The sequence below is a fragment of the Galeopterus variegatus genome, unplaced genomic scaffold, assembly GCF_000696425.1.
Source record: "Galeopterus variegatus unplaced genomic scaffold, G_variegatus-3.0.2 Scaffold13101, whole genome shotgun sequence".
NCBI classification, from domain to species: domain Eukaryota; kingdom Metazoa; phylum Chordata; class Mammalia; order Dermoptera; family Cynocephalidae; genus Galeopterus; species Galeopterus variegatus.
Window position 1 is genome coordinate 5,417 of NW_007739212.1, and position 14,824 is coordinate 20,240.

A 14,824-nucleotide genomic window follows, 5' to 3' on the forward strand; every position below is an offset into this window, starting at 1 on the left:
CTGCATCATTCAGTCTAATGCACATGGATTTTCCAGATTGGCAATTATGCAGTCTAAAAATAATAAACATTTTCTGCTCCTGCAATAGGTTTTTGAATTCCAGTTGTCTTCAGAGGACATGAAGGTCCTAGATGGCCTGAACAGAAATTTTCGATATGTTAACAGTACAAGGTACATGACCTTGGTTAATACATTGCTACAGTTTATATTCTGAGTAGGAATGTGGGATGGGCGTAAAAAGTTGCTCTAACTTCAGGAAGATGGAGGCCAATTTGAGTCAGGGATGAGACAAGAGCTCTATGCAATTCTTCTTCCAGAGACAGTGCAGAGCTCTGTTCTCTGTCACAGCAACAGGGTGAGGGGGCCAGGGTCTCCATGGACTTCCCCACATGGGCCTCTGCATGCCTTATTCCATGGAATTTTGCAGAGTAGTCAGTAGGATTCTTGAATCTATTCTTTCCATGGAAGCCTCTCATTCTTATAACTATCTGCTGGACATACACTGTGGACATTAGCAATGTTCCTAATTAAATGTTTCCAAAACCATCTTTACATCATGTTCTCCCAATTCCACTCAATTCTAAATCAGATTAAAGACATCCCTAACATTATCTGAAACTCCCACTGCCTCCATGTGGAATAGTTCCCCAGATCCTGTCAATGCAATGTCTTTAAAGTGTCAAACCTCTTTATTCCTTTAACTGCATGTTTGCTCAGGACCCAAACACTTTGCTACCTTCAGAAAGGCTGATCGTAGTGGGGAAGAGAGAAACACTTGATTTTAATTTTCTGAAATATGCAGATCTCAAGGCAGAAGATGAAGAAGTCTTACAGAAGAGATTTAAAACCAAAGGAAGAATGTTGGGAAATTCCCACTGTGGGGAGAATTTACACCCAATAAAAATTCTTTATTGTTCCTTTATCATTAAAGTTATAAAGTGTGAGAAAGGACATATACAAGGCTACTTCAAAAATTTCATGGAAAAATTAAATTAAACGATAATACAAATCTTTCCATGAATTTTTGAAGCACCCTTACATTATAAATGAGGGTAATGAAGAAATATTTTCTTTTGCCTGTGGAAATTTTAATTTATGATAGAAATAAATGTGATGATGTATGAAAAGGGATTAGCAGAATGTAAAATTGTATGTACTCAAAAACTGAAAGATATAGTGTTATCAGTACTAGTATTTTTATGAATATAGAAAAAAATGAGAGTATGGTAGGAACATTATGCAAAGAGACACAGAGTGGCAGGCAATCAGTAATTCTTACTGCCTATTAAATATCTTAATAATAACTAATAATTTTTTACCACTTTATATTTTGTGTTGCTATTAAACTATACACATCTGCAAATACGTAGTAAGCTCCTTGGACAGAGATTCTATTTTGTAATCCCTGTTCAAAACAAGGCAGAATCAGTTGCTGCCTCCATTGAGAATTTGAAAGGGGAAAGGATGGGAAGTCACTTTGCTGTGTTGATAGATGTTCTTAAGGGAGAAGAACATGTTCAAATTTTTAACTCTGTGTGTCCTGTGTGTGAAGTATGAGTCAAGAACATATAATTTGAATAACTTACTTATTATTTTAACAAAAATATTTGTTATAAAGCCATGTTCATGAAAGAAGGACAGGCAGATTAAACAACCAGTCAGGAAGTAAAAGGTTCAAATTTCCTCCTTCAATAGCTTCACAGAAATGCCTTTGCTACCACCATAGCAATGGAGTCTTGAAGTCCATATTATACATTATTCTTTTTCATTTTAGTTTTGATGACTACCCTGATCTATTTTCTGATGAATATTGACATGGACGACTTCTACCAGAGCCCCTGCATGTGGACAGTGACACAGTGGGCATCTCAGATGCTGGCGACTGGACATGTCACTTCTGTTTAAAGCTCTGCTGCTCAGAAACTCACACTCAGCTACAGCTAAGCCCACCCATCAGGAAGGAAAGGCACTAAATTTTGTCACTTCCTGAAGAAAAAAAAATAAAGTTGTTTTCCCTAAAATTTTTACCTATTCAGTGTGCCTGTTATTATGTTTTGTTCCTTCTGACCATTAGGACCAAATGTGATTTGCCTAGAAATTTTGAAGTGGGGGGTGGGAGATGATAATGATCATTTTACAGAAAGTTCTGAGGTGGGGTGGTGTAGGGTTTTCACCCTCTAGAGAAGTAGCAGGTAGCAGATATGTATCAGCTAGTGTGTTCTTAGTCCTTCCAGAGACAAGAAAACACATTGTGTTTAGTCTGGAAGGGGAGGCACATATTGAAAGGATGACCAACAATCCAAGGCTCCCTTCCAGCATCTCAAGGATCAGAGCTCCAGGGACCTGGGAATGAGGGATCCCAGTGGGAGGGCTGGCCAGGGAGGTAGGAGGGAACCAGCCTGGAAGGAAGATTAGGAATCAGATATGGGCGAGGATGAGGAGAGGAGAGTTGAACATCTGTCTGCTTGGGAAATATAAGCAAATGCTCTTTGGATACTTATATTTTTTGGATAAAAGGAAACTTTTCACATATTTTATCCGAGAGCCAGAACTAAGAGTCAGGGCCATTTCATTTATGTGCTTCAGGGAAAGAGCAGAGACCTTGATGGGCGATGATGGGGCTATTTCTGACTATTTTATTGAAATTGAGGCAGTGTCATAAAAATTGGCCAAATAACTTTGAGACTGGCAGTTTCTCAGGACTTGGGTACCCTTTCCACAGTTATACCTCGAACTGTTCTCTTGCTTATGGAGACCGTAATCCCATCAGAGAGGCAACTTCAGCTGAGAAACATCCAACCGAGTTTTGAAACATACAGTCTTTCCTGAAATGATTTATCCCTTAAAATTAAAGGAAAAAATAAACTTTAGAGTGTTCTAAGGTAATTTCTTGGACTATTTTCTGTTTTCACACACTCACTAATTATCCTAGATATTCTTATGGCTTTAAATACCACCTCTATGACAAGAAACCATAAATCAATATCGCCAACTCAGATTTTTTTCCAAAAACTGCAAAATGGAATAAGAAGTTATCCCTCTGTATCTCCATCTTAGTGTCTAAAGGACATCTCACACTGAATATTCCTGAAACAAAGCTTATGTAAACCCCTGCCATCCTGTTCCACCTCAACTTTCTCAGTCTAGGTAATGACTATTTTACAACTTGTAAAATAAGTTGAAACTAAAACGAAGGACAAATTGGCATGTGTTTTTTTAAAAAAACATAGGAGTCAAGTGTATACAATGCTGAAGAAAAAATTCAAACTTCTTTAGCATATATAACATTTCTTCTTATTTTCTAGATGGGAAGCAATCATCAGGGTGGTCATTTCTAAATACTAACTCTGCTTCGGGTCTCACTTAAGTTACTCACCCTCCGTTTCTGCACAAATTTCACATGAAAAAAGTTACTTGGGATTTCTTAAACACAGCTCAATTCCTGGTCCAACATACTCATGGGATGTAACAAAATTCCATAGTAATCTCAAGACTCAGGTTTCATTACTTTTTCTCTCTGTGTCTTGGCCCATTCTGACTTCAGGTGTTCTATCCTTAGTTTTCTTGAACATTTTTATGAATTTAAAAAAAAAAAAAAACTGCCTGAGACAAAACATAGATTTCTGCATTCTCACCTTTGTCTCAGCTGTTGCCTCTTCTGGAGATGTGTTGATCTACTCCCCACTTGCTGTCTTCGACTATGGGAGCTGCAACTTGTCCTCAAAGCATAGGATTTACATTCACAACTCTCAGAAGCTCACCAGATGCATTGTCTATTCTCTCCTGAGTGACCTCACATTATGTTTTAAATGTACTTTTAATTCACAAAGAACAATTTTGTATATTCATGGGGTATAATGTTGTATTTCGATCTAGATTGAATCACAGTAGTGAAATTACACTCTCGTTTAATAAGGAACTTCTACAGGATTAAACCCTTACATGGTGGTTTGTTTCATGTTTAATGTAGTGCTTCCCCCATCTTGTACTTGTTTATTTGGTGTTCAGAGCCCACCACAGAAAATAGCAATGTTCTTCAATGTTCTTTCTTAAATTTCTCTTATTATTTTCCACCTATCATTCTGACTATTCAGGGTCAGAATCCTGCCTGACTGTATTTTTTTTTTTTTTGGATGAAAAGGAGATTATTTTTTTCGTTAAATTTTTATTTTGTCAATATACACTGTATATGATTATTATGGCCCATCACCGACACCTCTGCCTGACTGTATTATTCATTTATTTGGCATTTATCTCAAGATTGTGTCAGTTCTAAATGTTCGTATACACTATATTTTCATTGATAAAACTTTAAACAAAATAGAGTAACAAGAAAAGTGTTTCTTGGGCCGGCCCCATGGCGCACTCGGGAGAGTGTGGCGCTGGGAGCGCAGCGATGCTTCCGCCACAGGTTCGGATCGTATATAGGACTGGCCAGTGCGCTCACTGGCTGAGCGCGGTGCGGGCGACACCACACCAAGGGTTGTGATCCCCTTACTGGTCACGAAAAAGACAAAAAAAAAAAGTGTTTCTTAATTGATATTAGCAGCTTTGAACCTATTATTCAACATGTCACAAATACGTCTAATACCCCTTGCATGCTTTTTGCAATATTTATCTGCATTTTACACTACATGCTTTGCTGAAATGAAGAGGCAATATTTCTTCCTTACTTCTGTGAATCAGCTGTGTAACCTTTGTAAATAAATGTTTAAAAAGGGTACTTTCACATGATTTTTCCTTAGCGAAGACCTAATCTTTTAAAGATGTCATGAAACTTGCATTAAATTGTTATGCCAACACCAAAATCAAAATTAGACAACTGAAACTACATTCAACCTAAAAGTCTGTGTTTCAAAGGACAAATTCAACAGAGTGAAAGACAATATACAAAAAAAAGAGAAAGTATTTGCACATCGTATGTATGACAAAGAATTAATATACAAAATACATGAAAAACTCCTACAAGTTAACAATAACAAGAAATCCCCCAGAGAATAAAATTAAAAATCACAAAGGAACTGAAGAAGTACTTTCCCAAAATGAATCACAAATGACCAACAAGCACATGGAAAGATACTCAGTTTCACTAAACATAAGAGAAATGCAAGTCAAATGAACAGTGAGATATTCCCTCACACCCATCACACATATCACACCCATTAAAATGGCTAGTATCAAAAAACACAAGATAACAAGTGTTTACAAGCATGGACAGATTGGAATCTTGTGCACTGTTGGTAGGAATGTAAAATGGTGCAGCTGCTATATTGTATGGAAAACAATATGGCTGTTCCTCAGAAAACTAAAAATAGAACTACCATGTAATTCAGCAGTCCCAGTTCTAAATATATGTCTACAAGAATGGCAAGCAGGGTCTTCAATACATATCTGCACACCCTTGTTTATAGTAGCATTACTGTCAATAGCAAAGAGGTAGGAGCAACCTACATATTCATTAATGGACAGATGGATAAACAAAATGTGACATATACATAAAATGGGATAATTTTCAGCCTTAAAAGAGAAGGAATTTTGCTAGGAAGGGGTTAAAATTTAATACCCTCCAAAGTGAGAAGTTTCCTTGGGACTGAAGAAGGAAGAAGGTTCATTCTTTAACCAAAGATATTTATTAATGGGGGTGACTCTCAAACAGAAAAGCTACATGTAGTGAAGAATCAGAGGTCTAGAGATGAGAGTTCTAGCTCTCTGGGGTTAGACAGTGTTTAGATAGCAAAAGTCGCTGTTACTAACAATAACTTCAAGGAAACATCTAAAGAAAAGTAAGTTATTACATTAAGTGAAACAAGTCAGGCACAGAAAGAGAAATACTACATGTTCTCACTTATTGGTGGGAGCTAAAAATAAATAAATAAATTCACACACACACACACACCAAAAAAAAAACGGGGGGGGAAGAAGACATAACAACTACAGTTCCTTGAAGTTGATACAAGCAAACAGAAAGGACATTGTTGGGTGGGAGGGAGGAGAGGGAAGAGGGAGGGGGGTTTTGGTAATGGGCCACAATAATCAACCACATTGTATATCAACAAAATAAAATTTAAAATAATAATAATAATAAAAAAATAAATTTTAAAAATATATAAAAAGAAAAGAACTTTGAAAAAAAATAAAATAAAATAAAGTAAGTTGATAACATCAATCACCAGGTGCTTATGATCTATGAGCCGGTGGGTCTCATGGTATCAGTGCTCATACCACTGAAGCCACCTGTTGCAATAAATCACTCATTCCCTGAAACCTATGTTCCCTTTACTTTTGCCCTAATGTTGAGGTGTAATTAGCCAGTGAAGCTAATTAATGAGGTTAAACAGAAGTCAACATGGCAGGTGGAGTACAAAATGGCCTTGGTTTTGTGAGCCCTCTTAGAAAAATCTTGTCATATGCTACAACATAAGTGAACCTTGAGGACTCTATGCAGAGTGAAGTCAGTCAGTCACATAAAGAGAGTACTGGATGATGCCACTTATATGAATTACCTAAAGTAGTCACATTCATAGAAACAGAAAGTAGAATGGTGTTAATCAGGGGCTGGGATTGAGGAAAATGAAGAATTGTTGTTTAATGGGTATGGATTTTCAGATTTTGCAAAGGAAATACTTCTGTAGATCTGTTGCATGACAATGAAAATACACTTCACACTTGCAAACTGTACACTAAAAATGGTTAGGAGAGTAAACTTTATCTTATTTTTTTTTAATCACAATTCTAGGAAAATTACAGGATGTCCTGCTTTATGAGGAAAAAAAGATGTCCTAAGATATTTCCAGAGGTTGATATCACAACTTTTAGCTTGTATCTTCCAATCTCTGCCTACCCTTTGTAATGGGAAAGATATGCCTTTCTGACAGGGATATCTTCTTTTTCTAAGATTTCTCAAAGGCTACTGAGAGGAGATGGTTTCAAGAAACTCACCATCCACTCAAGGAATGGTCAGCAGAAATCACGATGGCCACCAAAGATACCCTGCTCCTGGTAACATCCCTGCATACTCTTGTCTTCTTGAGTTTGGGTGCAATGGTAAAGAGATCACTTCTGATGTTAGTTCATACAAGGACATGACATCAGTCTTGCTCACTTGACTGCTCAGCTTGCACATGTTGATGAAGAAAGTGGTGTGTTGGAGAGGAACCCATGGTCTGAACTTGAGGACAGCTCCTGGCCACAGCCAGCTAGGAACTGAGGCACTCAGCCCAACACCTGCAAGAAACTCAATTTTGCCAAAAAACACCTGTGCTTGGGAGTAGATACATGTCCAAAGAAGCCTTTGGATGTGATCAAAGGACTAGCTGAAACCATGATCACAGACTATGAAAGAACCTGAGCAGAGGACCAAGGAAAGCTGTCCCATGTTTTCTAAGAAATTCCTACAAATTTAGCAGCTTGAGACTAACATGAGATTAAAAAGCATTTATAATACAAGGACCAAACATATGGAATATTAGAAGAACATGATGTCCAGCATTATTAGCTTTGTGTGTGTGTGTGTGTGTTCAAGAAGGTTTTATAATAACCTCTGTTTTAAATATTCAAGAATTATATGAAAGTTTATTTTATCGAACAAAAATATTTATGAAGTATATTTAATGTTTAAAGACACTGTGTAGGTACTATAATGAAAATGACAATAAACAGAAAATAAAATATCTTTTGTCATGGAACTTATTTTCCATTGGAGGGAATGTACAATAAACCAATAAATACATAGAACAAAGAGCAGGGCACATGATAAGAACTATCATAAAAGAAGATAAAACAGGAGAAAAGGACAGGGAATGGATGCATATGGGAAGTATAAAAACTTTAAATAGCATGGCCACAGAAATCTAATTTTGTAAGAAATATTTGAAAAAAGCCTTGAAAAGGAGGAAACAGATCATGCTGTTATCTAAGCAAAGAGGGTTTCACTCAGAGGAAATAGGTCTAAGGTCAGGAAAGATGAATGTCCCAGCTCAGGCAGAGAGAGAAAATCCACACTTTCGCTGCCTTTCTGTTCTCTCTGGACCCTCCAGAAATTTGAGCAAGTCTTTTCACACTGGTTAGGGCACATCTTCTTTACACAGTCTATGATTACGAGCTAATCCCTTCCTGAAAGACACACTCACAGACACACAGGAATGCCCTCACAGACACACTCAGGAATAACATACTACAAGCTATTTCAGCATTCCTCAACCTAGTGAAGTGGACACATCAAATTATCCATCACAGTTGGAAAGTCATAAGGAGGCAAACTAGCTAGTAGACAACTGTAAAAATCTAAACAGATGACAAGACTTGGATTAGCATGTTTGTAGAGCTGTTTATTAATATATGGGCAGATTTTTGACAGCGAAGATGTCAGGCCTAGACCGAAGATTATATATGGAGTGTGAGATACTAAAGTAGTCAAAAGTGATTCTATGATTCCTGGTGTTTAGGACTGCAAGAATGCCGTTGACAATTACTGAGACTGGGAAAATTGAGGTAGAACAGGATTGCAGAAGGTTTAATGGAGTTTTGTCTGAGGCATGTTAAGTGTGAGATGGTCATCCGAAACTCACATGGCAATGTGGAGTAGACAGTTTGATATTTCATTCTGGAGTTTAGGAGGAAAAGCTGAGCTTGAGATACTCATTTTGGATTTTTCAGTCTAGAGGTGGTATTTCAAGCCATGAGAACATCTGAAATCATCAAGTGAGGGAAGACAGAAAACAGTCAAAGAAATTGTCCTGGAAGTTAATGGCCCCCTCTAGTCTCGAGGGATGAATCACTCCAGGAAAGACTGTGAGTTGAACAGCTTGGTTAGACACTTCTGAGCTGAAGGACATGGCTTGAGAGAGCCTCTTTCATGGGGCAAATGTGGCCACAAGAATGAGAATATTTGAAGACATAAGTATTTTAAAGTGCGTCGGGTCCTGAACAACTGTCAGACTCAAAGTTGTTTAACCAGTAGCCCATGACAAAATCCCAAGTTTTCAACAAAGTGTTCTGAAATGAAAGTTTGTTTCCTCATGATGAGAGGATTAAGTTTGTATTTCTTGCCAGTCTCCCTGTGTTCTTGAATAATTTTCTTTACTTATTCTTTATTTTTTGTACATTAATGAAATATTAACAATTACAGTATATCAGCCAATTCTTGCATACTTATGTGTCATTCTGCCCATTTTTTTTCATATATTACAGTTAAAATTGCTTTTCCTCATTATAATGAATGTCCTTCTATGCATCCTAGAACCTTGCAGCAGGAAGAAATACTAAAGATCTTTTCTTGGCTACAAATGCTCTCCATCAATGAAGCTTTTGTCTCCACAGTCTTCCTTTGGCTTCATGACTCTTTTTTCTACAATATTTTATCTTTTGCATTGAGATCTCCCTAGTGAAAAAAATCAAAACCAAAAATTCTTATTGACCCCACCAAGGCCAGCTGTTTTGTAGACAAATGCAATTTGGGGGTTATAAACAAACATGCACTAAAATGGAAGGAAGAGATTTGAAACTATTAAAGATACTGAGTTAACATTATCCAGTGAATGATTCCATATGGAGGTGATAGAAATTTCTGGTTGGACCCAAGATCAAAGGAAATTTATGTACTCTTGTTAGGAATTCATCAGGTTTGAGGGAAGAAAATATAAACTTGGTTCTGGAAACATTCAATTAGTTACATGGGTAAAACCCACAATGTATGAACACCAGATAGCTATAGGAAAGAGAGGTCTCCCTGGAAGGTGTGGATTCAGCAATGATATTGACTGCTCTGGAAAGCTTCATGGAGTGAGGCACGTAGAAGGCCCATGTGGGGAACTCCACGATGACCCTGGGACTCCTCATCCTTTGCTGTGTCAGAGAACAGAGCTCTGGAGAGACTCTGAGAGGAGAGTTCCAGAAAAGTCTTGTCTCATTCATGACTCAAACTGGCCTCTGTCTTCTTGGTATTGAAGTAGCTTTGAACACCCATTCTACACTCCTCCTCAGAAAATAAATTAAAGCAATATGTTTACCAATGTCACAGACAATTTACTGGCATTGTATCAAAAAATTCCATTCAGGCCATCTAGGACTTTCATGCCCTCTGAGGTCAACTGGAATTCAAAAACCTATCACAAAATTAGAAAATTTTTGTTATTTTTAGACTGCAAATTGTCAGCCTGGAAAATCCAGACTGAATGGTACAGTCAATACTTAAAGTCTTTGACATGTTTCCAAAAGTTATAAAAGATATCAAGCAAAACACTCAAGAGCTAATGAATACCAAGTGAAACAAACACAGAAATTTAATCTTTGATATAATACATTGAAACTACCCAATAATATAGACAGAAGGAGATCTCAAAAGAAACTGAAGAAAAACAAAGCAGTCATTATTCAAAGATGAGAGACATGTACTTAGAATATCCAGAAGAATGCCAAGTCAAATTGCATAAATATATGAGGAAACTCTGTAAGTTTCATGGACACAATTGCATTTCTATATCCCAATGGTGAACAGTTAAAGTGCAGAAAAAAGATATTTTCAACATATTTTAAGCAAGGAATTGTACAAATATATCACATTCAAAGACCACAAGAACGGGTTGAAGAGGTTCTCACCATCTAAATTTGGGGCACTTTAGTTATCAAAAAGATTGTCACTAATTGCTAACATATTGAAGCAAATAGGTCCAAAAATCCATAGTAATACTCCAAAATAGTGGGAAAGGGAGAGAGAGACAGACAGAATGCAAAATGTTAACAATTAATAATTGTCGAATCTAGGTAAGATTATCTCATTGCATTATTATTTGAACTCTTCTATATATAGGAAATTCTTAAAACAAAAAGTAAGGAAAAATTTAGCAAAAATGTACCAAAAATATTTGTTTTCTATGAATAAATCTAATAAAATATATACAAATGTCTTCGTGAAGAAAGATATGAAATTTACTGAAATGTGTTAAAATATCACCTAAATATTTGAAAATTCATACCATGTTTATGGATTGGAAATATCAATTTGGTCAGAAAGTCATTTCTCCCTAAATCAATTAACAATTTTAATGCATTATCAAGGAAACACTTGAAGATTTGCTCTTTAGCGTAACTTGTTAAGATGATCCTAAATTTTACATAAAAGAACAAACAGTCGCAATTAGCCAAGATATTCTTGAATATGAAAAAAAGTGAGGAAATTGTTTTAACATTTTGGACAGTATGACTTATTTTCCAATGTAATGAAGAGAGTATAGAAAAATAAATAAGTCAATTGAAAACAGAAGTGATGCCAGAAACATACTTATATACCTTCAATAAATGACTAAAATGACAATAAATATTTCTTGGCAAATATGAACTTTTCAGTAATTGTTACTGGAATAGTAGAATACCTATTAAGGTATATATATTTGGAATTTTACTTCACATAGTATTAACAAAAACAATTCCCAATGAATTAAAGACAAAATTTGGAAGGAAAGATTGAACACATTTGCTAGATAATACATAGAAAAAGACTCATCAACCACAAAGAAGTAGGAACTTTTGATTATAAAGATATAACAAAAAGAATAAAAACACAAGTGATACCTGGGAGAAGATAATTGAACATCTGAATCTAAAAAATAATTAATATCTACAGTGTGAAAAATTGATTATGAAATGTCCTCCAATAATTCTCATCTCCGTGTAAGACAACTACTTTTTATGTGAATTAGCACCTCCTTCAATTATGATGTGGTGTCTATTTTTCTAGCCCTTGAGTCTGGCCTGTCATGTAACATGCATTGGCTGATGGATCTTGCCAGAAGCAGCGAGGTTCCAGTTCTAAGCCTAGACATAAAATAGCTGAGCAAGTATCCACTCACACCTTGGGATCCTGCCATGTGATTAGGTAAAGCCAGAGCTACATGGCTGGAGGAAGAAAAATTTTATGCAGGAGAGCCAAGGCCCCCCAAACAACAGCCCAGTCAACTACCTGGAGCAGAGCTGCCTCATTGTCCCTCACTGATGGCAAATACTCGAGAGACCTCAGCTCATAACAGAAGAACAGCTCAACTGGGCCCAGGCTTCTTGTTGAACAACAGAACCATGAGCTAAATAAATGACTTTCCTATTAAACCTCTAAGTTGGTGGTGGTTTGCTATATAGCATAGGCAGTGGTATAATAATGGTTTTCTACACATAAATAGAAAGTGAGGCAACACAAAAATATGTGCAAAGACTTGAACAGACACTATGCAAGAGAAAACTCAAAGAGAATAAATATATAAAAATTAAACTATACGAGTATTCAGAGAAATGCAAAATAAAACCACAATAATTTGGAGACTAAATATCACCTAATTCAACTTCCATATTTCATAATAAGGAAGATGAATAAAATGAGATGTCACTGTGCAGAGCTATCACATAAATAGCCAACTGAATGCTGAAACCTGAACCTCTTTGTTCTCTCCAATCCTAATACTATTTAGCCATATGCATCTCCTGTTGCAGAGTAGGGGAAAACACTTATGAACACACACAAAGCTCACAGGCATAATAAATTCCAAGGAAATCGACTTAGGAAAAGAAGTCTTGAGACCCAAAGAAGCACATGCATGCAGGGCGCTGTGCAAGAGCCTGATGCCCACAGTCCTGCTCATCACCTGCAAGTTTTCCTTGGTGTGCTTCTCATTGAAACTCTTGGCCAGGACCACCACTCCACGCTGCAGCTGGTAGCGAAGGGCAATCAGGGCTGGAGTCCGCTTATACTTTTCTGCCATGGCACAAAGAACTGGTGCTCAGGTTCACCCTGGAAGGAAAGGCAGAAATGCTGAACTCCTGAGGCTGAATATTCGGTTTCACAGGAGACTCTCAAAACAGACTAAGGTGTCTACGCCAGACCAGAGCTTCTCCAGTGTGGCCCCTGGACCAGCCACATTAGCATTATCTGGAATTTTGTCAGGAAGGCAAATTCTTCCCTTTCCCTGAGTCATTTCAGAGTTAACTCTAGGAAAATGAGTATGATATGGTTAAAAATATTTCATCAAGGTGGTGTTTTAGATAAATTCCATGTTCCTCATTACCGTTCTTTTTCTCTGTGACTTCCCAGAGCACTATAGACAACCAAAACAATGTTTTCTCACTTGCAGAAGACAGGCAGTTTTCTCTGGGTAAGATAAAGATGAGATTCCACCTGTAGATGGCCAAAATAGAAAACTTTCAGATTATATGAAATTGTAATATTAATACAAAAGTGAAAGATTGAAAGTAAAAGAAGCTGAATCAAAATCTTTGTAACATTAAATTTGAACTAAAAATATCAATATCAAGCAAGCATCCTTTTAAAAAAACAAACTTAGTGTCTGTGTTTCTTGGAAGGGTCAAAAAAAAAAAAAAAAGCTGATTCGGAGAATAAGCAACTCTGTACTAAATCCAGGTTACTAAATGGTCTTTGCACTACAGGAAAATATGGCTAATTCCAGATCCGGGAGAGACAAAGAACTGTTTCAGCCTTGCAAATCCAAAAAAAGCTGATTCGCAAGGACAAGTTTGAGGGATAAAAGAGCCAGTTCAGTAGGGACTCTGGTGGTGACATTTGGGGAGATTTGAGCTTCAGTAGAAATAATGGGTAAAGTGAATTATAACTCATAGAGTAAAAGAAACGATGAGTCCATAGTGTTAAACACAGAGACACAGAGAGAGAGAAAGAGAGCACTACAGGAAAATATGGCTAATTCCAGATCCGGGAGAGACAAAGAACTGTTTCAGCCTTGCAAATCCAGTTGTGCCAAAGTAGGATACTGGACAAAGATTCGCAAGGACAAGTTTGAGGGATAAAAGAGCCAGTTCAGTAGGGACTCTGGTGGTGACATTTGGGGAGATTTGAGCTTCAGTAGAAATAATGGGTAAAGTGAATTATGTGAATTATAACTCATAGAGTAAAAGAAACGATGAGTCCATAGTGTTAAACACAGAGACACAGAGAGAGAGAAAGAGAGCGCAATAGGTTTTCACCTACTGATGGAGTTTCTTACATAATTTCTTTGTCAGAATACTGATAATTAAAGGGAAAGTACTAAGTTTTTACCCAAAAAAGCTGATTCGCAAGGACAAGTTTGAGGGATAAAAGAGCCAGTTCAGTAGGGACTCTAGTGGTGACATTTGGGGAGATTTGAGCTTCAGTAGAAATAATGGGTAAAGTGAATTATAACTCATAGAGTAAAAGAAACGATGAGTCCATAGTGTTAAACACAGAGACACAGAGAGAGAGAAAGAGAGAGAGAGAGAAAGAGAACACAATAGGTTTTCACCTACTGATGGAGGTTCTTACATAATTTCTTTGTCAGAATACTGATAATTAAAGGGAAAGTACTAAGTTTTTACCCAGACTTATAGGAATAATTGAAGTTTATCCTGACTTCACAAGGAAATTTTTTGCAGTGAAATGTCATGTAATAAAAGTAAAAAGAGTGGTTAACGTTGTAAAAAATTATTTACGAACCCCAGTGAAATAATAAAAGCAGGTAAAAATTATTAAAGGATTCTTAAGTATTACATAAAAATTTGATAGAAAAATGACTTCCCACACTGACAATTACCACCCAACAGCTTGCTACTAGTTACAGAAGGGGAAACTTATTTTTACAAAGAAGAGTTCTGGCTACCACTAGCTTAACCAAGGGACCAAAACTAACATCACAAATAGTAGGACAGCCTGTCATTATGTGCTTCCTACTGGGGTGCTATTTGAGGGACACAGCATGCTAAAAACAACTTGCAAAAAATATTTAACTTCAACATAATAAAGCATTCAGATCTAAATTTTAATTTACAGAAACTGGGAATAGAGAAACTATTT

At 36.7% G+C, this 14,824-nt stretch overlaps 1 protein-coding gene across 1 annotated transcript in view; it reads left to right on the forward strand.

Annotated features, from left to right (window-relative positions):
- LOC103581464 (aldo-keto reductase family 1 member C1 homolog) overlaps nt 1-1,905 on the forward strand; it is a gene marked incomplete at its 5' end in the record, with an annotated part of 5,873 nt that extends 3,968 nt beyond the window's left edge. Inside the window, one exon of the mRNA XM_008563287.1 lies at nt 1,775-1,905. Within this exon, the coding sequence (XP_008561509.1) occupies nt 1,775-1,905 (131 nt within the window). The remainder of the gene's footprint in view (nt 1-1,774) is intronic.
- Nucleotides 1,906-14,824: the final 12,919 nt, after the last annotated feature.